This window comes from Oncorhynchus mykiss, chromosome 6 (assembly GCF_013265735.2).
Source record: "Oncorhynchus mykiss isolate Arlee chromosome 6, USDA_OmykA_1.1, whole genome shotgun sequence".
In the NCBI taxonomy this organism is placed as follows: Eukaryota; Metazoa; Chordata; class Actinopteri; order Salmoniformes; family Salmonidae; genus Oncorhynchus; species Oncorhynchus mykiss.
In genome coordinates this window covers 79671721-79699321 of record NC_048570.1, presented here as the reverse complement: position 1 = coordinate 79699321, position 27601 = coordinate 79671721, and the positions used below count along the sequence as shown (strand labels likewise).

The window sequence follows — 27601 nt, the reverse complement described above, 5'->3', positions numbered from 1 at the left end:
AGATGTCATGGAAACAACGTTACCTGTCTCCATATCATCATCCTCTTCGTCATTTCCATCATAACCATAGGATAAAACAAACTTGTAAGACACCAGTAATCAATAATTTAAATAAAATGTATTTATTTCACAAGAAGACTATGATTACAAATGAACAATACTTCAAACACTCCCTCTTTCTCCCTCTCTGGCTAGCCACAGTCTATGGCCTGGTTTTATATAACAGTAGTATTGCGCTTTAGATCTGAGCAAGTTACAACCTGGGCAGACTAATTGACTGGTAAACTACAGACTGTGAAGCAGGTTTAAAGGGGGACTAGGGAGCATAAAAACGGCAGTGAGTTAGCTTCTATACAGGAAAGTCAGTACTGCATGGCATTGGCTAGGACCTGCTGTAGAGGAAAACTGCTCAACTGACTTTAGTAATACAATAGTAATAATAATTGTAATACTGCTCATAATAAAGCTTTAGGACCTCATTGACCTGATGAGCATTTGGTATAGTCCAACTTCAGTCAAACAAATAGTCTCTGTGAGTCAAACCTAGATAGTTTATTACTGTGTGTAACTGAATATAGTTTCTATAGGCAGACTCTTTCTGCGGCAGGGTGTGCTCCATGGGCACTCTGGGTCGACTGGTCACATGACTCTGGTCCTGACCCTTAACCTCTGACCCCTGACTTCCAGGGGTTCAGTCTCGCTCTGATGACATCAGCAGCTCTAGGCCCAGATCTGTTCGAGAAAGAGCACAGAACATCAGATTGTATTCAATAAGACATTTAAACAACAGCACTTGTCAAAAAGTATATTACAGGTACCCGGTGCAGACCCCAAAGAGCAGGCAGCAGCATAGTGACAATGAAAAACTCCCTGGAAGGAAGAAACCTTGATAGAAATCAGATTTTTGGGGAGATGGAGAATCCCCCTTTGTCAGACCAGTGTAGATTATGAGGCAGAGCAACTCGGAGGAGAAGTGGCCCTGTGTGGCTCTGTTGGTAGAGCGTGGCACTTGTAACACCAGGGTCTTGCAACGCCAGGGTTGTGGGTTTAATTCCCACGGGGAATCAGTATGGGGGGGAGTATGAAAATGTATGCATCCACTAAGTCGCTCTGAATAAACATGTCTGCTAAAATGATGTAAGTGAGATCACCAGAGGGAAGACTATGGCTGTGTTACTATACTTCCACAGACATTAATGAACAACAACTACTACAGTATCTCTCAGTGGTGGTTTCCACATCCTATATTGTGGCTGTGCCTGTAGTGGAAAACAGAAGTATGTACTGTGGGGATAGTCTGACGCATGACTCTGCAGAACCAGGGTTTTCCACAAATAGGTACTCTCAGCCTCTCCCCCTCTCTCTAGCCCATGTTGTATCACATCCGGCCGTGATTGGGAGTCCCAAAGGGCGGCGCACAATTAGCCCAGCGTTGGCCGGGGTAGGCCGTCATTGTAAATAAGAATTTGTTCTTAACTGACTTGCCTAGTTAAATAAAAAAATGTTTTTTAAATAAGGTGTTGTCCCTCCTTGTTTCAGCTCCCTTACGACCCCCCTACCCTCTTGTCTCACCCGTAGAGTGTTGTCCCAGGACCCGGAGCAGAAAGCAGTTCCATCAGGAGAGACTCTGAGTGAGCTGACTCTGTTCTCATGACCAAACAGGATGGCTACTCTGGTCCCCTTCAGGACGTCCCACACATTGATGGTGTAGTCATTATAGCCAGCAAACAACAGACGACCTGGAGGAGGGGTGGAGAGAGAGAGAGAGAAAGATGGATACAGAGATAAAGGGGTAGAAAGGGTCAGATTCTAGAATATTCTCCAATATGCTGGAGGACATCACAGAACAGATGTATTACAGTTTAAAATGCATTTGACAGAGGCTAATAGAGTGGATATAATGAATAATCAATCACCTCTAAGTTACATGGAATCTAGTTTTGGTAAAAATGTAGTAAAACTCCAGATGGCAGAGTGGTAATTCCCTTTCCCACATCTCAACTGCATTAAATTCCCCTCTTGGCTGAAGTGTGATCTCTATCACAAGTTTGATAATAAACTGTCATCTTTATACAGCCATATAAAAACTAATACTAAAGACTTTGTACCTCTACAATTATATAACACACAGAGGAATAACATTTTTGGGGATAGAATCCAGTCTCGGCCTACACACAAAATCAGATAAGATCAAATTTATTTCACCTTTATTTAACCAGGTAGGCAAGTTGAGAACAAGTTATCATTTACAATTGCGACCTGGCCAAGATAAAGCAAAGCAGTTCGACACATACAACGACACAGAGTTACACATGGAGTAAAACAAACATACAGTCAATAATACAGTATAAACAAGTCTATATACGATGTGAGCAAATGAGGTGAGGCAAAAAAAAAGGCCATGGTGGCAAAGTAAATACAATATAGCAAGTAAAACACTGGAATGGTAGATCTGCAGTGGAAGAATGTGCAAAGTAGAAATACAAATAATGGGGTGCAAAGGAGCAAAATAAATAAATAAATAAAATAAATACAGTAGGGAAAGAGGTAGTTGTTTGGGCTAAATTATAGATGGGCTATGTACAGGTGCAGTAATCTGTGAGCTGCTCTGACAGTTGGTGCTTAAAGCTAGTGAGGGACATAAGTGTTTCCAGTTTCAGTGATTTTTGATAAATAAAATCCCTTGACCGCTATAAAGGCCGTGGCAGTATATCTATTGCATCATCACACCCGGTAAGAAAGAAAGTGAAAGAGGCAAAGTGAAGATAGGAAAGATTGCCTGGCACAACATCCAATAATAACACAACAACACCAGGAAATGTCCAACAGCATTATTGTAAATGTCCAACAGCATTATTGTAAATGTCCAACAGCATTATTGTAAATGTCCAACAGCATTATTGTAAATGTGTTCATGATCAGGGGACCAAAAGATGTTTAGTTGACTCTAGTCTCTGTTGAGAGGAAGCTAATAAAGAGGTATTATCTGTCAAACGGTTGCTGACTATTGTCCACATCTTACCACTAAGAGAGAAGTCGACACTGGCGGCTCCAAACATTATGCTGTCTTTGGAGTAGATGGACACCTCCCGATCAGCCCTGAGATCAAACAGACGGCACTGGAACACACAGACAATCAATGGGACATTTTGATTAGATGTTTTATTTAACCCATTACATGCTAGTTGTTGTTTCTGTCTGTGCTGTGAACTCAAAGGCCCAGCATATTTCCTAATGAGAGACAAAGTTACATTGTAATTTTCCCATGATGTACAATAAAGTTATATCGTAATGTATTGTATTTTTCCTCCTTGGCCTGAATAACACTTCTTAATACAAACCTGTGTAGTAATGTAAAACAGTGGGATGCTTTGACACATGGACTGTATGATGTGAAAGAGCGGTCTTTGACCAGTGACATCACACTAAGATAATCAATTCTCTCCCAGAGATTCTGTTAACTGAACGGTGTTATTGAGACAGAGTGTCCGACTGCCACACACAACCCACAGAATCACATCAAAGGTCCATCATCTGTCCAGTGGCACCCTATTCCCTTTATAGGGCACTACCTTTGATTAGAGCTGTTTGGCTGCAACTCTGTGGCTTTGTTCAAGAGTAGTGCACTAAGTAGGGTGTATAAGTGTGCTATAAGTGTGTTATAAACTCACGGTAGAGTCGTCAGAAGCAGAGGCAAAAGCATCGCCACTGGGGTAGTACCTGGAGAGAGAGAGCGAGAGAGAGGGAGAGCGATAGCGAGAAAGAGAGAGTGTGAGAGGAGTAAAAAGGTTGATGTGTGCACTAAGCTGTATGAAAGCCTAGTGGTTAGAGCATTGGGCCAGTAACCGAAAGGTTGCTAGATCGAATCCCTGAGCTGACAAGGTAAAAATCTGTCGTTCTACGCCTGAACAAGGCAGTTAACCCACTGTTCCTAGGCCGTCATTGTAAATAAGAATTGGTTCTTAACTGACTTGCCTAGTTAAATAAAGGTTAAATAGAAAACAATAATAAAAAGGGTTAGGTTTAGGGTTGATGGATGCTGTACTGTAGAGATTATGTGGATACTATAAGGGATAGGTGATCTGTAGACAGTGAAGCTGTGTAAAGGGTTAGGTTTAGGGTTGATGGATGCTGTACTGTAGAGATTATGTGGATACTATAAGGGATAGGTGATCTGTAGACAGTGAAGCTGTGTAAAGGGTTAGGTTTAGGGTCGATGGATGCTGTACTGTAGAGATTATGTGGATACTATAAGGGATAGGTGATCTGTAGACAGTGAAGCTGTGTAAAGGGTTAGGTTTAGGGTTGATGGATGCTGTTAGCTGTACTGTAGAGATTATGTGGATACTATAAGGGATAGGTGATCTGTAGACAGTGAAGCTGTGTAAAGGGTTAGGTTTAGGGTTGATGGATGCTGTACTGTAGAGATTATGTGGATACTATAAGGATAGGTGATCTGTAGACAGTGAAGCTGTGTAAAGGGTTAGGTTTAGGGTCGATGGATGCTGTACTGTAGAGATTATGTGGATACTATAAGGATAGGTGATCTGTAGACAGTGAAGCTGTGTAAAGGGTTAGGTTTAGGGTCGATGGATGCTGTACTGTAGAGATTATGTGGATACTATAAGGATAGGGGATCTGTAGACAGTGAAGCTGTGTAAAGGGTTAGGTTTAGGGTTGATGGATGCTGTTAGCTGTACTGTAGAGATTATGTGGATACTATAAGGGATAGGTGATCTGTAGACAGTGAAGCTGTATAAAGGGTTAGGTTTAGGGTCGATGGATGCTGTACTGTAGAGATTATGTGGATACTATAAGGGATAGGTGATCTGTAGACAGTGAAGCTGTGTAAAGGGTTAGGTTTAGGGTTGATGGATGCTGTACTGTAGAGATTATGTGGATACTATAAGGGATAGGTGATCTGTAGACAGTGAAGCTGTGTAAAGGGTTAGGTTTAGGGTTGATGGATGCTGTACTGTAGAGATTATGTGGATACTATAAGGGATAGGTGATCTGTAGACAGTGAAGCTGTGTAAAGGGTTAGGTTTAGGGTTGATGGATGCTGTACTGTAGAGATTATGTGGATACTATAAGGGATAGGTGATCTGTAGACAGTGAAGCTGTGTAAAGGGTTAGGTTTAGGGTCGATGGATGCTGTACTGTAGAGATTATGTGGATACTATAAGGGATAGGGGATCTGTAGACAGTGAAGCTGTGTAAAGGGTTAGGTTTAGGGTTGATGGATGCTGTTAGCTGTACTGTAGAGATTATGTGGATACTATAAGGGATAGGGGATCTGTAGACAGTGAAGCTGTGTAAAGGGTTAGGTTTAGGGTCGATGGATGCTGTACTGTAGAGATTATGTGGATACTATAAGGGATAGGTGATCTGTAGACAGTGAAGCTGTGTAAAGGGTTAGGTTTAGGGTCGATGGATGCTGTACTGTAGAGATTATGTGGATACTATAAGGGATAGGTGATCTGTAGACAGTGAAGCTGTGTAAAGGGTTAGGTTTAGGGTCGATGGATGCTGTACTGTAGAGATTATGTGGATACTATAAGGGATAGGTGATCTGTAGACAGTGAAGCTGTGTAAAGGGTTAGGTTTAGGGTTGATGGATGCTGTTAGCTGTACTGTAGAGATTATGTGGATACTATAAGGGATAGGTGATCTGTAGACAGTGAAGCTGTGTAAAGGGTTAGGTTTAGGGTTGATGGATGCTGTACTGTAGAGATTATGTGGATACTATAAGGGATAGGTGATCTGTAGACAGTGAAGCTGTGTAAAGGGTTAGGTTTAGGGTTGATGGATGCTGTTAGCTGTACTGTAGAGATTATGTGGATACTATAAGGGATAGGGGATCTGTAGACAGTGAAGCTGTGTAAAGGGTTAGGTTTAGGGTTGATGGATGCTGTACTGTAGAGATTATGTGGATACTATAAGGGATAGGGGATCTGTAGACAGTGAAGCTGTGTAAAGGGTTAGGTTTAGGGTTGATGGATGCTGTACTGTAGAGATTATGTGGATACTATAAGGGATAGGTGATCTGTAGACAATGAAGCTGTGTAAAGGGTTAGGTTTAGGGTTGATGGATGCTGTACTGTAGAGATTATGTGGATACTATAAGGATAGGGGATCTGTAGACAGTGAAGCTGTGTAAAGGGTTAGGTTTAGAGTTGATGGATGCTGTACTGTAGAGATTATGTGGATACTATAAGGGATAGGGGATCTGTAGACAGTGAAGCTGTGTAAAGGGTTAGGTTTAGGGTTGATGGATGCTGTACTGTAGAGATTATGTGGATACTATAAGGATAGGTGATCTGTAGACAGTGAAGCTGTGTAAAGGGTTAGGTTTAGGGTTGATGGATGCTGTACTGTAGAGATTATGTGGATACTATAAGGGATAGGGGATCTGTAGACAGTGAAGCTGTGTAAAGGGTTAGGTTTAGGGTTGATGGATGCTGTTAGCTGTACTGTAGAGATTATGTGGATACTATAAGGATAGGTGATCTGTAGACAGTGAAGCTGTGTAAAGGGTTAGGTTTAGGGTTGATGGATGCTGTTAGCTGTACTGTAGAGATTATGTGGATACTATAAGGGATAGGGGATCTGTAGACAGTGAAGCTGTGTAAAGGGTTAGGTTTAGGGTTGATGGATGCTGTTAGCTGTACTGTAGAGATTATGTGGATACTATAAGGGATAGGGGATCTGTAGACAGTGAAACTGTGTAAAGGGTTAGGTTTAGGGTTGATGGATGCTGTTAGCTGTACTGTAGAGATTATGTGGATACTATAAGGGATAGGGGATCTGTAGACAGTGAAGCTGTGTAAAGGGTTAGGTTTAGGGTCGATGGATGCTGTTAGCTGTACTGTAGAGATTATGTGGATACTATAAGGGATAGGGGATCTGTAGACAGTGAAGCTGTGTAAAGGGTTAGGTTTAGGGTTGATGGATGCTGTTAGCTGTACTGTAGAGATTATGTGGATACTATAAGGGATAGGGGATCTGTAGACAGTGAAGCTGTGTAAAGGGTTAGGTTTAGGGTTGATGGATGCTGTACTGTAGAGATTATGTGGATACTATAAGGGATAGGTGATCTGTAGACAGTGAAGCTGTGTAAAGGGTTAGGTTTAGGGTTGATGGATGCTGTACTGTAGAGATTATGTGGATACTATAAGGATAGGGGATCTGTAGACAGTGAAGCTGTGTAAAGGGTTAGGTTTAGGGTTGATGGATGCTGTTAGCTGTACTGTAGAGATTATGTGGATACTATAAGGGATAGGTGATCTGTAGACAGTGAAGCTGTGTAAAGGGTTAGGTTTAGGGTCGATGGATGCTGTACTGTAGAGATTATGTGGATACTATAAGGGATAGGTGATCTGTAGACAGTGAAGCTGTATAAAGGGTTAGGTTTAGGGTTGATGGATGCTGTACTGTAGAGATTATGTGGATACTATAAGGGATAGGTGATCTGTAGACAGTGAAACTGTATAAAGGGTTAGGTTTAGGGTCGATGGATGCTGTACTGTAGAGATTATGTGGATACTATAAGGGATAGGGGATCTGTAGACAGTGAAGCTGTGTAAAGGGTTAGGTTTAGGGTTGATGGATGCTGTACTGTAGAGATTATGTGGATACTATAAGGATAGGGGATCTGTAGACAGTGAAGCTGTGTAAAGGGTTAGGTTTAGGGTTGATGGATGCTGTTAGCTGTACTGTAGAGATTATGTGGATACTATAAGGATAGGGGATCTGTAGACAGTGAAGCTGTGTAAAGGGTTAGGTTTAGGGTCGATGGATGCTGTACTGTAGAGATTATGTGGATACTATAAGGATAGGGGATCTGTAGACAGTGAAGCTGTGTAAAGGGTTAGGTTTAGGGTTGATGGATGCTGTTAGCTGTACTGTAGAGATTATGTGGATACTATAAGGATAGGGGATCTGTAGACAGTGAAGCTGTGTAAAGGGTTAGGTTTAGGGTCGATGGATGCTGTTAGCTGTACTGTAGAGATTATGTGGATACTATAAGGGATAGGGGATCTGTAGACAGTGAAATTGTATAAAGGGTTAGGTTTAGGGTTGATGGATGCTGTACTGTAGAGATTATGTGGATACTATAAGGGATAGGTGATCTGTAGACAGTGAAGCTGTATAAAGGGTTAGGTTTAGGGTCGATGGATGCTGTACTGTAGAGATTATGTGGATACTATAAGGGATAGGGGATCTGTAGACAGTGAAACTGTATAAAGGGTTAGGTTTAGGGTCGATGGATGCTGTACTGTAGAGATTATGTGGATACTATAAGGGATAGGTGATCTGTAGACAGTGAAGCTGTGTAAAGGGTTAGGTTTAGGGTTGATGGATGCTGTTAGCTGTACTGTAGAGATTATGTGGATACTATAAGGGATAGGTGATCTGTAGACAGTGAAGCTGTGTAAAGGGTTAGGTTTAGGGTTGATGGATGCTGTACTGTAGAGATTATGTGGATACTATAAGGGATAGGTGATCTGTAGACAGTGAAGCTGTGTAAAGGGTTAGGTTTAGGGTCGATGGATGCTGTACTGTAGAGATTATGTGGATACTATAAGGATAGGTGATCTGTAGACAGTGAAGCTGTGTAAAGGGTTAGGTTTAGGGTTGATGGATGCTGTACTGTAGAGATTATGTGGATACTATAAGGGATAGGTGATCTGTAGACAGTGAAGCTGTGTAAAGGGTTAGGTTTAGGGTTGATGGATGCTGTTAGCTGTACTGTAGATATTATGTGGATACTATAAGGGATAGGGGATCTGTAGACAGTGAAGCTGTGTAAAGGGTTAGGTTTAGGGTTGATGGATGCTGTACTGTAGAGATTATGTGGATACTATAAGGATAGGTGATCTGTAGACAGTGAAGCTGTGTAAAGGGTTAGGTTTAGGGTCGATGGATGCTGTACTGTAGAGATTATGTGGATACTATAAGGATAGTGAAGCTGTGTAAAGGGTTAGGTTTAGGGTTGATGGATGCTGTTAGCTTTACTGTAGAGATTATGTGGATACTATAAGGGATAGGGGATCTGTAGGCAGTGAAGCTGTGTAAAGGGTTAGGTTTAGGGTTGATGGATGCTGTTAGCTGTACTGTAGAGATTATGTGGATACTATAAGGGATAGGTGATCTGTAGACAGTGAAGCTGTGTAAAGGGTTAGGTTTAGGGTTGATGGATGCTGTACTGTAGAGATTATGTGGATACTATAAGGGATAGGGGATCTGTAGACAGTGAAGCTGTGTAAAGGGTTAGGTTTAGGGTTGATGGATGCTGTTAGCTGTACTGTAGAGATTATGTGGATACTATAAGGGATAGGTGATCTGTAGACAGTGAAGCTGTGTAAAGGGTTAGGTTTAGGGTCGATGGATGCTGTACTGTAGAGATTATGTGGATACTATAAGGGATAGGGGATCTGTAGACAGTGAAGCTGTGTAAAGGGTTAGGTTTAGGGTCGATGGATGCTGTACTGTAGAGATTATGTGGATACTATAAGGGATAGGGGATCTGTAGACAGTGAAGCTGTGTAAAGGGTTAGGTTTAGGGTCGATGGATGCTGTACTGTAGAGATTATGTGGATACTATAAGGGATAGGGGATCTGTAGACAGTGAAGCTGTGTAAAGGGTTAGGTTTAGGGTCGATGGATGCTGTTAGCTGTACTGTAGAGATTATGTGGATACTATAAGGGATAGGTGATCTGTAGACAGTGAAGCTGTGTAAAGGGTTAGGTTTAGGGTCGATGGATGCTGTTAGCTGTACTGTAGAGATTATGTGGATACTATAAGGATAGGTGATCTGTAGACAGTGAAGCTGTGTAAAGGGTTAGGTTTAGGGTTGATGGATGCTGTACTGTAGAGATTATGTGGATACTATAAGGGATAGGTGATCTGTAGACAGTGAAGCTGTGTAAAGGGTTAGGTTTAGGGTTGATGGATGCTGTTAGCTGTACTGTAGAGATTATGTGGATACTATAAGGATAGGTGATCTGTAGACAGTGAAGCTGTGTAAAGGGTTAGGTTTAGGGTTGATGGATGCTGTACTGTAGAGATTATGTGGATACTATAAGGGATAGGTGATCTGTAGACAGTGAAGCTGTGTAAAGGGTTAGGTTTAGGGTTGATGGATGCTGTACTGTAGAGATTATGTGGATACTATAAGGGATAGGTGATCTGTAGACAGTGAAGCTGTGTAAAGGGTTAGGTTTAGGGTTGATGGATGCTGTACTGTAGAGATTATGTGGATACTATAAGGGATAAGTGATCTGTAGACAGTGAAGCTGTGTAAAGGGTTAGGTTTAGGGTCGATGGATGCTGTTAGCTGTACTGTAGAGATTATGTGGATACTATAAGGGATAGGTGATCTGTAGACAGTGAAGCTGTGTAAAGGGTTAGGTTTAGGGTTGATGGATGCTGTACTGTAGAGATTATGTGGATACTATAAGGGATAGGTGATCTGTAGACAGTGAAGCTGTGTAAAGGGTTAGGTTTAGGGTCGATGGATGCTGTTAGCTGTACTGTAGAGATTATGTGGATACTATAAGGATAGGGGATCTGTAGACAGTGAAGCTGTGTAAAGGGTTAGGTTTAGGGTTGATGGATGCTGTTAGCTGTACTGTAGAGATTATGTGGATACTATAAGGGATAGGGGATCTGTAGACAGTGAAGCTGTGTAAAGGGTTAGGTTTAGGGTTGATGGATGCTGTACTGTAGAGATTATGTGGATACTATAAGGATAGGTGATCTGTAGACAGTGAAGCTGTGTAAAGGGTTAGGTTTAGGGTTGATGGATGCTGTTAGCTGTACTGTAGAGATTATGTGGATACTATAAGGGATAGGTGATCTGTAGACAGTGAAGCTGTGTAAAGGGTTAGGTTTAGGGTTGATGGATGCTGTACTGTAGAGATTATGTGGATACTATAAGGATAGGTGATCTGTAGACAGTGAAGCTGTGTAAAGGGTTAGGTTTAGGGTTGATGGATGCTGTACTGTAGAGATTATGTGGATACTATAAGGGATAGGTGATCTGTAGACAGTGAAGCTGTGTAAAGGGTTAGGTCTAGGGTTGATGGATGCTGTACTGTAGAGATTATGTGGATACTATAAGGATAGGTGATCTGTAGACAGTGAAGCTGTGTAAAGGGTTAGGTTTAGGGTTGATGGATGCTGTACTGTAGAGATTATGTGGATACTATAAGGATAGGGGATCTGTAGACAGTGAAGCTGTGTAAAGGGTTAGGTTTAGGGTTGATGGATGCTGTACTGTAGAGATTATGTGGATACTATAAGGGATAGGTGATCTGTAGACAGTGAAGCTGTGTAAAGGGTTAGGTTTAGGGTCGATGGATGCTGTACTGTAGAGATTATGTGGATACTATAAGGGATAGGTGATCTGTAGACAGTGAAGCTGTGTAAAGGGTTGATGTGGATGCTGCTACTTACTTGACACAGTTGATGTCAGAGTCGTGGGTATCAAACGACTGGACGTTCTGCCCTGAGCGCAAGTCCCAAACGTTAGCCTTCTTATCAGAACCCTGGAATGAACAAACAGACATGTTAGGGGAGGGACAGAGAGATAGATAGATAGATAGATTGATAGATAGATAGGAGACACACACACAGACACTGACCCCGGAGACGAAGGTGTTTCCAGTCTCAGAGGGGGCGAGGTCCAGAGTGAGGACATCAGCAGAGTGACCGTGGAAACTCTGCAGCAGCTGACCACTCTCCACGTCCCACAGCGCACTGGTACCGTCCCCACTGGATGTCAAGATCTACACACACACACACTTTATCAGGATACTGAAACACACACAGCAACACACACACTTTATCAGGATACTGAAACACACACAGCAACACACACACTTTATCAGGATACTGAAACACACACAGCAACACACACACTTTATCAGGATACTGAAACACACACAGCAACACACACACTTTATCAGGATACTGAAACACACACACACACTTTATCAGGATACTGAAACACACACACACACACACACACACACACAATCAGGATACTGAAACACACACACACACACACACACACACACACTTTATCAGCATACTGAAACACACACACACACACTTTATCAGGATACTGAAACACACACACACACACTTTATCAGCATACTGAAACACACACACACACACACACACACACACACACACACACACACACAGCAACGCACACACTTTATCAGGATACTGAAACACACACACACATACACACACACACACACACTTTATCAGCATACTGAAACACACACAGCAACGCACACACTTTATCAGCATACTGAAACACACACACACACTTTATCAGCATACTGAAACACACACAGCAACGCACACACTTTATCAGGATACTGAAACACACACAGCAACACACACACTTTATCAGGATACTGAAACACACACAGCAACACACACACTTTATCAGGATACTGAAACACACACACACACACAGCAACACACACACTATCAGCATACTGAAACACACACAGAAACACACTTTATCAGGATACTGAAACACACACAGCAACACACACAGTTTATCAGCATACTGAAACACACACAGCAACACACACACTTTATCAGGATACTGAAACACACACACAGCAACACACTTTATCAGGATACTGAAACACACACAGCAACACACACACTTTATCAGGATACTGAAACACACACACAGCAACACACTTTATCAGGATACTGAAACACACACACAGCAACACACACACTATCAGGATACTGAAACACACACACAGCAACACACACACTATCAGGATACTGAAACACACACACAGCAACACACACACTATCAGGATACTGAAACACACACAGCAACGCACACACTTTATCAGCATACTGAAACACACACAACAAGGTATTCTTAAACATGGGGGAATGTGTGATCCTACTACCCTTTTGTGGTAGTTTGGGGTAATATAACTAATCTACGGCCATTACTCAGAGCTGGTTAACTACTGGGGTGTACCCAGCTAACGCACAACATTCTGAGAACCATACGTTTCCTAGAACTTGGTGAGTGAGTGGTTGTGCCATGGTTATTTTGCATACAACCTTCCCACAACTTTCTGGGAATGGTGCAGGATAGTTGCTTGGCTTTGAACATTCTCAACACATTTAAGGAACTTGACAAAAAAACATAATTGTATTGGTATTTCATTACTTTAACAGAACGTTTCCTAAAAGTTCAAACATGGTTACATTGCATTTCAATTTTGGTAATGTTCTTGACATTGGGAATGTTCTCAAATAATTAAGAGAACGTTAAGAACCAACGTTCTTCTGTGTGAATGTCAGTACTTCAGCATAACGTTTCCTACAGGTTTCCTCATGGTTCAATTTAAAGTAAAGTTCTCAAATTGAGCCGAGAACATTAAGAAAAATTACCATAAAAACTACAAGAAAACTTTAGTAATGTTCAGAGAACATTCTAAGTTAGTTATTTAAAAACATATACATTCTGTTCTTAGCATCAACAAAACTCTCTCTATCCTCTCTTGTTAAGTGTGTGGTGTGTTGGCCGGGCCCATTAATTGGCCACACCTTATCTTAATGAGTGCTTATTTCCTTTGAAATGGGGTCTGTTTGAATAGACAAAATGAACAGCTTTGTATGTGTAAAAAAACATGGCATGCTAGCTCCATCCTGGTGGGGCAGTGGACTAATTCCATGGATAGAGAACATTAGATTATAGGTTCAAATCTCTGATGCAGTGACACAAAAAATGCATGTGTTTGCATGATTAATGACTAAGGAAATGAATTTCTACGTTTTCAATCATGCTTGGACTTCAAAAAAGTTAACCCAAAATAAGCTAGCAGAAACATTCAGTGAAAGTTTTAAAGAAGTTGTTCTAAAACCTCCAAATAACCTATAATGTCTATTCTCACAGTGTTAAGAAAAGGTTCAAGGAATCAGAGTAAAACGTTCTCACAACCTCCCTACAACCTAAAAATAAACATTCCCAGAACAGGCTAAATGTTATTTTCTGTTCTCAGAACATTTAAATAAATACATCTGTTTTACCGGTCAGGAAACATATGGCTTCGTTCTCGCAACCAACGTGAAGCCAAAAACATACATTCCTACAACTTTCAAGGAACCAAATGTGCTAACTGTGTATTCACTAGGAACCAAATGTGCTAACTGTGTATTCACTAGGAACCAAATGTGCTAACTGTGTATTCACTAGGAACCAAATGTGCTAACTGTGTATTCACTAGGAACCAAACATGCTAACTGTGTATTCACTAGGAACCAAACGGGCTAACTGTGTATTCACTAGGAACCAAACGTGCTAACTGTGTATTCACTAGGAACCAAACGTGCTAACTGTGTATTCACTAGGAACCAAATGTGCTGTGTATTCACTAGGAACCAAATGTGCTAACTGTGTATTCACTAGGAACCAAATGTGCTAACTGTGTATTCACTAGGAACCAAATGTGCTAACTGTGTATTCACTAGGAACCAAATGTGCTAACTGTGTATTCACTAGGAACCAAATGTGCTAACTGTGTATTCACTAGGAACCAAATGTGCTAACTGTGTATTCACTAGGAACCAAATGTGCTAACTGTGTATTCACTAGGAACCAAATGTGCTAACTGTGTATTCACAAGGAACCAAATGTGCTAACGGTGTATTCACTAGGAACCAAATGTGCTGTGTATTCACTAGGAACCAAATGTGCTAACTGTGTATTCAATAGGAACCAAACAGTTGATATGAAACATCCCCGTCAGACAATAATGATATGAAAGTGAGACTGAACTGAGATTGACTGGAGCAATGTAGTCTCGACTCTCCACAGCCCTGTGCTTTATTCCACACACACACCACACACACCACACACACACACACACACACACACACACACACACACACACACGTCTTCACAGCTCAACACCCACCAACAGACCCCAGTGCATTAGGGAGACGTAGATTGTGTGTGTGCCCCCTTAGGTATGAGTTTTCAGCTCTGACAGATAAAGGCCTCTTAATGTCTATTAATACACTCACAATGGACGGCCATCTCTCTCTATGGGCAACTTCTCTGTTTCCTCTCCTCTCTCTCACGCTTTCTCTCATCACCTTCTCCTCATCCGGCTATAATTCTCAACAGTTCCTCTCCTGTCTAGCAGAGATGAATTATTAACAGCCTTAAACATCTAATATTTCCTTCCTTCTATTCCTCCCTCCCTCTATCCATTCACTCCTCCTTGTTCTGAAAATCTCAATTTCCTTCCCTCTCCTCATTGTGTTGTGTGTGTCTGAGTGTGTCTATGTCTGTGTGTGTGTGTGTGTGTGTGTGTGTGTGTGTGTGTGTGTGTGTGTGTGCATGTATGTGTGTGTCTAGTCCCTAACTTGCATGTCAGAGTTGGTGAAGGTGCAGCCGGACAGGTAGTTGGTGTGCATGGCAACCGACTTCTTCTTGGCCGCCAAGTTCTCGTCCTTGTCCAATGAGAGAGGGTACACTGAGCACTTATTATCCAATCCCCTGTCAGACAGACGAGAGAGAGAGATTTTGTAGGGCATTACTTTAACATCAAGCCCTCAAGCCAGTACTTCAGCATCAAGCCAATACCTTTCTTGGGGCTAAGGGGTTAAAGGTCAGAGGTTAGGGTGAGACTCACCCACAGGCGATGGCACAGCCAGAGGGGGCGTAGGCACACGCCATCACCCACGTAGTCGGCATGGTCACTGCATGTTCCTAGAACACAGTGTGCATATACATTAACGTAAATAAGCCTGGTTAAGACCGCTCCACCATGGGACAGCCCCATTAGTGCACTCACACACACTCCGGCTGCTTTTACTAACCTTATTGGTGGTGAAAGCATCCCATACGATGACCTTCCCATCCTGGTAGACAGAAGACAAGGAAAATGAATGAAGAAGGGAGGAGAGAGGGGAGAGAAGGGAAGAAGGGAGGAATGAAGAGGAGGAGTAATTGATATAAGTGGAGTCAGGGAGTTCAGCACCATGGACAGGGTTGTGACCAAAACACACTAATGACAGTAGAATAGAAGGAGGATAGGGGGATAGGGTGGAGAGGGAGGAAAAGAGAGCAGTTCGTGTGTGTGCATACCTGTGAGGAGCTGACAATGCGTCGTTTGTCTTTGCACCAGTCCATACAGAGCACCTTGTTGCCATGGCCCTTCAGTGTCCTCCGAGTCTTCATGTTTAACTCACCAAGAGCTTCCGCCTTCTCAGCTACCTTCTCCACTACACACACACACACGCGCGCAGTTAAAAACTCTAGTAATGACAATGAATTGTCGTGTAAATGAATAGGTAGGATATTTATTTGATCACCCTGATGCAGGAAAACTTTACTGCAATGCTCTCTATTAACTATCTTCTGGTAGTTTATCTAATGCGCTTTCATGGCCACGGGCAAATCTCTGGAAATTACATGTCAGATGATTTTTGGCATGAATATCAAATTCAATTGGGATATAATAACGGATATAATAATAGCTTCTGCATAACTTTCATGTTTAGGGTACAGACAGTAAACATTTTGTGCATCGCGAGGCCCCTCTCCCTCCCATTAAACTCACACTCCACATCGTGCAGCTTCTTCCGCTCCTCCTCGAGCTTCTTCCTCAGCGTCTCGCTCTCGGCCTTCAGCGACTTCAGAGTCTCGCCGCTCGCAAGGCCCTGGCACGCCATCTTTAGAGAGGAGGAACGAAAGAAGGGAACGGGGAAAGGACAGAAAGGGGAACAGCAAGAGCAGATGTTTTTAGTCGCGCGCTGGCTGCGCCCGTCAAGGCGGCTCTGCCTTCCTACAGCTGGTGCGTATTCATTACGCCGATTCTGTTGCAAAACGTTTCTTAAACGGAAGCAAACGGAACGAAACGGAGAGACCTACCTGCATTTTTCCAATATGAACTCTAGTTTTTGTTTGGACTAATGAATATGCCCCTGATGCTGCTGCCGCGCTGATGTGCTCCTTCTCCCCCGCTCTCTCTCCCTCTTTCCCTGTCTCTTGTCTCACTCGCTCTCTGGCAAGTCTCTACCTCTCCCTCTCTTTCTATATCTCTGTTTTTCTCGCTCCAGAGAAGCCACTATGACTGTCTTTGGTAGTAATTGTACTAAATATAGCCTAACTTTCCTCTAATAATGTTCATGTAAATACTTGACAGAAAAATCACATTTTCCATATTTTATTTTACCACATTGCAGTTTCCTTGTTTAAATGTATGTTATTTTCCTTTGAAAGGTGTTTTTGCACCTATTGTTGTTTAGAGAAGTGAAAGACAAGGTAGCTGTAAGTGTGGATGAGCTGCCAGAGAGAAGGGAGTACAGATAAAATGAGGTGGTGAATTCATCCAGGAATGGTGTGTGTGTGTGTGTGTGTGTGTGTGTGTGTGTGTGTGTGTGTGTGTGTGTGTGTGTGTGTGTGTGTTTGTTGAAAGAGGCTCGCTGCTACTGTATATCAGACAGATAGGGAGGCTGCATTCTCAGATGGGGTCCTCTCCAACCCCCTAAAAATACATAAAGAATCTCAAATCTATCCCTATTCCCTGGGAATTTGTGAAGATCTTAAAGGATTGTATTGGTCCAGGAAGGAGCCGTTAGATTGGTTAGAGTCAGAGGTTAGAGGTCATGGGTAAAGAGACGTACAATCTCCATGCATAGTGAGCAGTAGTTGATGGGTTCAGTCTTGATGTATAGATTCATCAAGGGGCGGTTCTCTGAGCAGCTGTCACACGGCCCGAAAGTGATGGCCAAAAACGTCTGGTCACACATGGCTGCAGCTGATTAACCACAGACCTGTATAGAGGAGAAAAGGAACACAGTGTCAACATTCAGGTATGAGAAATAACACACATACACACTGTTATCGATTCACCTGAAGGGAGCATTGCTATTTTGTGTATGTGTGTGTGTGTGTGTTAGAGAGTGTGAGTGTGAGTGAGAGAGAGAGAGAGACTCATCCACATCCTTTACTATTTGTACATTGTTAAAACACTGTATATATATATATATATATATATATATATATATATATATATATATATATATATATATATATATATAATATGACATTTGTAATGTCTTTATTGTTTTGAAACTTCTGTATGTGTGATGTTTACTGTTAATTTTTATTGTTTATTTCACTTTATATATTATCTACCTCACTTGCTTTGGCAATGTTAACACATGTTTCCCATGCCAATAAAGCCCTTGAATTGAATTGAATTGAATTGAATTGAGAGAGAGAGAGAGAGAGAGAGAGAGAGAGAGAGAGAGAGAGAGAGAGAGAGAGAGAGAGAGAGAGAGAGAGAGAGCGTGAGCTAGAGAGATAGGGAGAGAATGTGTGTATGTGTGAGTCAGTTAGAGAGAGATAGTGAATAAGAGACAGAGTGAGAGGATTGAGGGAGTGAGAGTGTGTGTGTAGGTGTGTGTGTGCTGACAGCTGTGTTGACGATAAGCAGTGGGGAATCTCCCTCCTGCCTGATCCTGCTCAGAGAAGGGGAGAGCAGTAGGCCTATTTTAGGAGATGCATGCACACACACACACTTGGATGTACATTATTACACTGTATAATGGTGGGGATCGGTAACTGCCACTGATAGTGATAGTCTGAGGAATGAATCATAGACATGCAGAGCTGGATATGGACCTGCAATATACACTGTGTAGAAATAGAACAGATATATAATGATATAATGACCTGCAATATCTATCTGTTCTATTTCTGCAGTGTCCATATTGCAGGTCGTTATCTATCTGTTCTATTTCTATAGTGTCTAATGAACTGCAACATAGACACTGCAGAAATAGAACATATAAATAATGAGCTGCAATATACACAGTGTAGAAATAGAACAGATACAGTTGAAGTCGGAAGTTTACATACACTTAGGTTGGAGTCATTAAAACTCGTTTTCAACCACTCCACACATTTCTTGTTAATAAACTATAGTTTTGGCAAGTTGGTTAGGACATCTACTTGTGCATGCCACAAGTCATTTTTCCAACAATTGTTTACAGACAGATTATTTCACTTATAACTCACTGTATCACAATTCCAGTGGGTCAGAAGTTTACAGACACTAAGTTGACTGTGCCTTTAAGCAGCTTGGAAAACTCCAGAAAATTATGTCATGGCTTTAGAAGCTTCTGATAGGCTAATTGACATAATTTGAGTCAATTGGAGGTGTACCTGTAGATGTATTTCAAGGTCTACCTTCAAACTCAGTGCCCCTTTGCTTGACATCATGGGAAAATCAAAAGAAATCAGCCAAGACCTCAAAAAATAAAATTGTAAACCTCCACAAGTCTGGTTCATCCTTGGGAGCAATTTCCAAATGCCAGAAGGTACCACGTTCATCTGTACAAACAATAGTACGCAAGTATAAACACCATGGGCCCACGCTGCCGTCATACCACTCAGGAAGGAGACGGGTTCTGCCTCCTAGAGAAGAGCGTACTTTGGTGCGAATCCCAGAACAACAGCAAAGGACCTTGTAAAGATGCTGGAGGAAACAGGTACAAAAGTATCTATTTCCACAGTAAAACGAGTCCTATATGGACATAACCTGAAAGGCCGCTCTGCAAGGAAGAAGCCAATGCTCCAGAAATGCCATAAAAAATCCAGACTACGGTTTGCAACTGCACATGGGGACAAAGATCATACTTTTTGTAGAAATGTCCTCTGGTCTGATGAAACAAAAATAGAAGAACACCATCCCAACCGCGAAGAACGGGGGTGGCAGCATCATGTTGTTGGGGTGCTTTGCTGCAGGAGGGACTGGTGCACTTCACAAAATAGATGGCATTATGAGGAGGGAAAATTATGTGAATATATTGAAGCAACATCTCAAGACATCAGTCAGGAAGTTAAAGCTTGGTAGCAAATGGGTCTTCCAAATGGACAATGACCCCAAGCATACTTTCAAAGTTGTGGCAAAATGGCTTCAGGACAACAAAGTCAAGGTATTGGAGTGGCCATCACAAAGCCCTGACCTCAATCCTATAGAACATTTGTGGGCAGAACTGAAAAAGCGTGTGCGGGAAGCTTGTGGAAGGCTACACAAAACGTTTGACCCAAGTTAAACAATTTATAGGCAATGCTACCAAATACTAATTGAGTGTATGTAAATGTCTGACCCACTGGGAATGTGATGAAATAAATAAAAGCTGAAATAAATAATTCTCTCTACTATTATTCTGACATTTCACATTCTTAAAATAAAGTGGTGATCCTGACTGACCTAAAACAGGAATTTTTACTAGGATTAAATGTCAGGAGTTGTGAAACTGAGTTTAAATGTATTTGGCTAAGGTGTATGTAAACTTCCCACTTCAACTGTATAGAATGACTTGCAATATCTATCTGTTCTATTTCTGCAGTGTCTATATTGCAGGTCATTATTTATCTGTTTCTACACGGTGTATATTGCAGTTCATTAGGCACTGCAGAAATAGAACAGATACATAACCACAATCTGATACAGACAAATACTGTATAAATACATAGTTGGCTGTAACATATACATTAGGGTGGAGATATGCATTACACACAGTAGAAATAGAACACTGCAGTCTACACACAGTAGAAATAGAACACTGCTGTCTACACACAGTATAAATAGAACACTGCAGTCTACACACAGTAGAAATAGAACACTGGAGTCTACACACAGTAGAAATAGAACACTGCATTACACACAGTAGAAATAGAACACTGCAGTCTACACACAGTAGAAATAGAACACTATATTACACACAGTAGAAATAGAACACTGCAGTCTACACACAGTAGAAACAGAACACTATATTACACACAGTAGAAATAGAACACTACATTACACACAGTAGAAATAGAACACTGCAGTCTACACACAGTAGAAATAGAACACTGCAGTCTACACACAGTAGAAATAGAACACTGCAGTCTACACACAGTAGAAATAGAACACTATATTACACACAGTAGAAATAGAACACTGCAGTCTACACAAAGTAGAAATAGAACACTGCAGTCTACACACAGTAGAAATAGAACACTGCTGTCTACACACAGTATAAATAGAACACTGCAGTCTACACACAGTAGAAATAGAACACTGGAGTCTACACACAGTAGAAATAGAACACTGCATTACACACAGTAGAAATAGAACACTGCAGTCTACACACAGTAGAAATAGAACACTATATTACACACAGTAGAAATAGAACACTGCAGTCTACACACAGTAGAAACAGAACACTACATTACACACAGTAGAAATAGAACACTGCAGTCTACATACAGTAGAAATAGAACACTGCAGTCTACACACAGTAGAAATAGAACACTGCAGTCTACACACAGTAGAAATAGAACACTGCAGTCTACACATAGTAGAAATAGAACACTATATTACACACAGTAGAAATAGAACACTGCAGTCTACACACAGTAGAAATAGAACACTGCAGTCTACACACAGTAGAAATAGAACACTGCTGTCTACACACAGTAGAAATAGAACACTGCAGTCTACACACAGTAGAAATAGAACACTGCAGTCTACACACAGTAGAAATAGAACACTGCATTACACACAGTAGAAATAGAACACTGCAGTCTACACACAGCAGAAATAGAACACTATATTACACACAGTAGAAATAGAACACTGCAGTCTACACACAGTAGAAATAGAACACTGCATTACACACAGTAGAAATAGAACACTGCAGTCTACACACAGCAGAAATAGAACACTATATTACACACAGTAGAAATAGAACACTGCAGTCTACACACAGTAGAAACAGAACACTATATTACACACAGTAGAAATAGAACACTACATTACACACAGTAGAAATAGAACACTGCAGTCTACACACAGTAGAAATAGAACACTGCAGTCTACACACAGTAGAAATAGAACACTATATTACACACAGTAGAAATAGAACACTACATTACACACAGTAGAAATAGAACACTACATTACACACAGTAGAAATAGAACACTACATTACACACAGTAGAAATAGAACACTGGAGTCTACACACAGTAGAAATAGAACACTACATTACACACAGTAGAAATAGAACACTACATTACACACAGTAGAAATAGAACACTACATTACACACAGTAGAAATAGAACACTACATTACACACAGTAGAAATAGAACACTATATTACACACAGTAGAAATAGAACACTATATTACACACAGTAGAAATAGAACACTACATTACACACAGTAGAAATAGAACACTGCAGTCTACACACAGTAGAAATAGAACACTATATTACACACAGTAGAAATAGAACACTACATTACACACAGTAGAAACAGAACACTACATTACACACAGTAGAAATAGAACACTGGAGTCTACACACAGTAGAAACAGAACACTACATTACACACAGTAGAAATAGAACACTACATTACACACAGTAGAAATAGAACACTACATTACACACAGTAGAAATAGAACACTGCAGTCTACACAAAGTAGAAATAGAACACTATATTACACACAGTAGAAATAGAACACTGCAGTCTACACACAGTAGAAACAGAACACTATATTACACACAGTAGAAATAGAACACTACATTACACACAGTAGAAATAGAACACTACATTACACACAGTAGAAATAGAACACTACATTACACACAGTAGAAATAGAACACTACATTACACACAGTAGAAATAGAACACTACATTACACACAGTAGAAATAGAACACTACATTACACACAGTAGAAATAGAACACTACATTACACACCATACCCCATAATGACAAAGTGAAAAAAAATACCTTATTTATTCAGACCCTTTTCTACGAGACTCAAAATTGAGCTCAGGTACTGTTTCCATTGATCATCCTTGAAATGTGTCTACAACTTGATTGGTGTCCACCTGTGGTAAATTCAATTGATTGATTGGACATGACTTCGAAAGGCACACACCTGTCTTTATAAGGTCCCACAGTTGACAGTGTATGTCAGAGCAATAACCAAGCCATGAGGTCAAAATAATTGTCCGTAGAGCTCAGAGACAGGATTGTATCGAGGTACAGGTCTGGGGAGGGGTACAAAACGTTTCTGCAGCATTGAAGGTCCCCAAGAACACAGTGGCCTCTATCATTCTTAAATGAAGAAAAGTTTGGAACCACCAAGACTCTTCCTAGAGCTGTCCGCCCAGCCAAACTGAGTAATCGGGGGAGAAAGGCCTTGGTCAGGGAGGTGACCAAGAACCCAATGGTCACACTGACTGAACTCCGAGTTGCTCTGTGGAGATGGGAGAACCTTCCAGAAGGACAACCAGCTCTGTAGCACTCCACCAATCAGGGCTTTAGTGTGGAGTGGCCAGATGGAAGCCACTCCTCAGTAAAAGGCACATGACAGCCCACTTGGAGTTTGCCAAAAGCCACCTAAATGACTCTCAGACCATGATAAACAAGATTCTCTGGCCCGAAGAAACCAAGATTGAACTCTTTGGCCTGAATGCCAACGTCACGTCTGGAGGAAACCTGGCACCATCCCTACGGTGAAGCATGGTGGTGGCAGAATCATGGTGTGGGGATGTTTTTCAGTGGCAGGGACTGGGAGACTAGTCAGGATTGGGGCAAAGATGAACGGAGCAAAGTACAGAGAGATCCTTGATAAAAACCTGCTCCAGAACTCTCAGGACCTCAGACTGGGGCGAAGATTCATCTTCCAACAGGACAACGACCCTAAGCACACAGCCATAACAACGCAGGAGTGGCTTCGGGACAAGTCTCTGAATGTACTTGAGTGACCCAGCCAGAGCCTGGACATAAAACCTGATCGAACATCGCTGGAGAGACCTGAAAATAGCTGTGCAGCAATGCTTCCCATCCAAACTGACAGAGCTTGAGAGGATCTGCAGAGAAGAATGGGAGAAACTCCCCAAATACAGGTGTGCCAAGCTTGTAGCGTCATACACAAGAAGACTCGAGGCTGAAATCGCTGCCAAAGGTGCTTCAACAAAGTACTGAGTGAAGGGTCTGACTACTTACAGTACCAGTCAAAAGTTTGGACACACCTACTCATTCAAGGGGTTTTATTTATTTTTACTATTTTCTACATTGTAGAAGATCAGTACTAGTGAAGACATTAAAACTATGAAATAACATATGAAATCATGTAGTAACCAAAAGTGTTAAATCAAAATATATTTTATATTTGAGATTCTTCAAAGTAGCCACCCGTTGCCTTGATGACAGTAGCCACCCGTTGCCTTGATGACAGTATTGGCCAACTGGAAAGTGTCTTCACTGACATTTTCAACCTGACTGAGTCTGTAATACCAATATTTCAAGCAGACCACCATAGTCCCTGTGCCCAAGAACACCAAAGTAACCTGCCTAAATGACTACCGACCCAACCCGTCTGTAAATGACTACCGACCTGTCTGTCGCCATGAAGTGCTTTGAAAGGCTGGTCTTGGCCCACATCAACACCACTATCCCAGAAACCCTAGACCTACTCCAATTTGCATACCGCCCCAACAGATCCACAGATGATACAATCTCTATTGCACTCAACACTGCCCTTTCCCACCTGGATAAAAGGAACACCTATGTGAGAATACTATTCATTGACTAGAGTTCAACACCATAGTGCCCTCAAAGCTCACCACTAAGCTAAGGACCCTGGGACTAAACACCTCCCTCTGCAACTGGATCCTGGACTTCCTGACGGGTCGCCCCCAGGTGGTAAGGGTAGGGAACAACACATCCGCCACGCTTATCCTCAACACAGGGGCCCCTCAGGAGTGCGTGCTCAATCCCCTCCTGTACTCCCTGTTCACTCATGACTGCATGGCCAGGCACGACTCCAACGCCATCATCAAGTTTGCCGATGACACAGTAGTGGTAGGCCTGATCACCGACAAGGATGAGACAGTCTATAGGGAGGAGGTCAGAGACCTGGTTGTGTGGTGCCAGGACAACAACCTCTCCCTCAACGTGATCAAGACTAAGGAGATGATTGTGGACTACATAAAAAGGAGGACCCGAACACACCCCCATTCTCATCAACGGGGCTGTAGTGGAACAGGTTGAGAGCTTCAAGTTCCTTGGTATCCACATCACCAACAAACTATCATGGACCAAACACACTAAGACAGCTGTGAAGAGGGCACGACAAAGCCTATTCCCCCTCAGGAGACTGAAAAGATTTGGCATGGGTCCACAGATATTCAAAAGGTTCTACAGCTGCAGCATCGAGAGCATCCTGACGGGTTGCATCACTGCCTGGTATGGCAACTGCTCGGCCTCCAAACGCAAGGCACTACAGAGGGTATTGCAGAAGGCCCAGTACATCACTGGGGCCAAGCTTCCTGCCATCCAGGACCTCTATATCAGGTGGTGTCAGAGGAAGGCCCGAAAAATTGTCAGACTCCAGCCAACCTAGCCGGCCGACTGTTCTCTCTGCTTCTGCACGGCAAGAGGTACCGGAGCACCAGGTCGAGGTCCAAAAGGCTTCTTAACAGCTTCCACCCCCAAGCCATAAGACTCCTGAACAGCTAATCAAAGGGCTACCCAGACCCCTCTTTATGCTGCTGCTACTCTCTGTTTATCATCTATGCAGAGTCACTTTAACTCTACCTACATGTACATATTACCTCAACTACCTCAACTAACCGGTGCCCTCGCAATTTGACTTATTTTACTGCTGCTGTTTAATTATTTGTTACTTTTATTTTAAAAATTTTTCCTTAACACCCCCCCCCCCCCTGTAAAAATACAGAAAAACCCTGGAATGAGTAGGTGTGTCCAAACTTTTGACTGATACTGTATGTAAATGTAATATTTCATATTTTTAAATAAATGAGCAAAAATGTATAACCTGTTTTTGCTACGTCATTATGGAGCATTGTGTGTAGATTGATGAGGGGAAAAAAGTTTTAGAATTAGGCTGTAACCTAACAACATGTGGAAAAAGTCAAGGGGTCTGAATACTTTCCAAAGGCACTGTATATAGTATATTGTGGGCTGTAAGACATACACAGTACTAGAGATAAACACACAATTGTAGAAATAGAACTATATTATTAGGAAGTTAGTAGCTGCCATTGTGCCGTTGAGCAGGGCGCTTGCTGCTATATGGGAAGGGCCCGTAAGTAAGCATTTCACTGTTAGTCTGTACCTGTTGTTTACATCTGACAACAAACATGTTATTTTATTAGAATATTACCCCTACATAACTCCAGGTTGACCTTGTGCTCCTCCCACAATTGCCATTTTTGTTCCGGTCTTGTCTGCCTATTGTCTGAACCATGGGTCTGAGGGGTATACTACAAAGCAGGGTCAATAAGTTAGCCAGCTAACTTTGAGAAATAACTATTGGTTTTCTGGTTAATACAATTTTTTACTTATGATCGGACTTTGTGTTTTTGGTTGTTGAGTAAATTAGAGTAGTAGACCATGCCCATTTACAAAACGAACATGAATATTTCTAAATATTTAGGTAAGTTAGCTGGCTAAATCATTGATCCTAGGTTGATATGTAGTATATTTGTTATCTGCTAGCCATGTGGCTATTTTGATCAGTAGCCTTAGGAATGCAGGATGCGCTGCTCCCAACCCCCAGGACAGCACAGAAACACATAACAACATACAGACACTTCCAAGGAGCACAAGGTCAACCACAATGCAGCACCCCTGGAGCTATGTGGGGGTTATGCCGGAGCGAGTGCCTTGCTCGAGGGCACAACGGTAGTGGATGGTACCCACAAACTTCCTATACTACTGTACACCGTTCCGTACTGTACTAGCCACATGCTTAAAATAGAGACTGAGAAATAGGCTTTACTGTTACAGTGCTGATAGTGATCCACCTAACACTAAGCCCTATACAGTCCATGTATGGCTTTTCAGTGGTCTATCAAATTCTCAAAGTAATATCCTAAATATATTACTGAAGGCCATGTATATTGAGTTATAACTAAGTCGACACCTTGTCATTATTTAAAATCAGTCCATCTCATATGCTTACAGATCTGATATGCCTTAAATATAAAAAAATTGCTGATCAACTGTTTCCAACACAACTGCATGACATCATCATAACAAACGTATAATATAGTTCTTACCTAATGAGGGAAGTTGGTTTGTCTGTCAGACGGTATGCTATCCTGAGGAGTGTTTTCCAACGTTAGTTAGAGGATTGGAGGGCAGGGACAGAGAGGGAACACTAAGCTACTTACCAAGGGCTTTGACCACGCCACAGTATTACCCTCAGGTACAGACCAGGGTCACGCCCCAAATGGCACTATATCCCCTTTAAAGTGCACTTCTTATGTCCAGAACCCGATGGCCTGGTCAAAAGTAGTGCACTAGAAAGAGAATATGGTTCCATTTGGGATGAAGCCCAAAGTATTACGACTGGATAGAAGCTGTCCCTAATCACTGGTCCAAGGTCAGATTGTTTCACCTCCACTAATGGTAAATGTTATTGTTGGTGGTAATGTTATCTGATCCTAGATCTGTTGTTAATAAGGGCTGTATTACTTGTTCAGGCTATAG

At 41.8% G+C, this 27601-nt stretch overlaps 1 protein-coding gene across 3 annotated transcripts; it reads right to left on the bottom strand.

Moving 5' to 3' along the window:
* Nucleotides 1-99: 99 nt before the first annotated feature.
* Nucleotides 100-27293, bottom strand: LOC110526647 (guanine nucleotide-binding protein subunit beta-5b). 3 transcript variants are annotated; one of them, XM_036981061.1, is made up of 13 exons: nucleotides 27169-27293; nucleotides 17697-17846; nucleotides 16631-16742; nucleotides 16156-16292; nucleotides 15888-15929; nucleotides 15701-15777; nucleotides 15432-15564; nucleotides 11650-11793; nucleotides 11462-11553; nucleotides 3672-3720; nucleotides 3023-3119; nucleotides 1573-1739; nucleotides 100-732 (listed from the first exon to the last, which is right to left on the bottom strand). In XM_036981061.1, exons 2-13 carry the CDS (start codon nucleotides 17820-17822, stop codon nucleotides 721-723), a joined length of 1188 nt encoding a protein of 395 aa, XP_036836956.1. In that variant the 5' UTR covers nucleotides 17823-17846; nucleotides 27169-27293; the 3' UTR covers nucleotides 100-720. The 3 variants fall into 3 exon arrangements, with proteins under 3 accessions (XP_036836956.1, XP_036836958.1, XP_036836959.1); XM_036981063.1 differs by lacking the exon at nucleotides 27169-27293 and having other exon boundaries at nucleotides 17697-18011; XM_036981064.1 differs by lacking the exons at nucleotides 17697-17846; nucleotides 27169-27293 and adding an exon at nucleotides 16942-17667.
* Nucleotides 27294-27601: the final 308 nt, after the last annotated feature.

What these genes read in the sequence shown, in the direction of transcription:
- LOC110526647 (XM_036981061.1), bottom strand. Translation starts at nt 17,822, where the DNA reads ATGTGTGACCAGACGTTTTTGGCCATCACTTTCGGGCCGTGTGACAGC. An exon ending in GCATTGTCAGCTCCTCACAG is followed by an intron (nt 15,930 to 16,155) that starts GTATGCACACAC and finishes TCTGTCTACCAG; the next exon opens with GATGGGAAGGTCATCGTATG. An exon ending in ATGCTTTCACCACCAATAAG is followed by an intron (nt 15,778 to 15,887) that starts GTTAGTAAAAGC and finishes ACTGTGTTCTAG; the next exon opens with GAACATGCAGTGACCATGCC.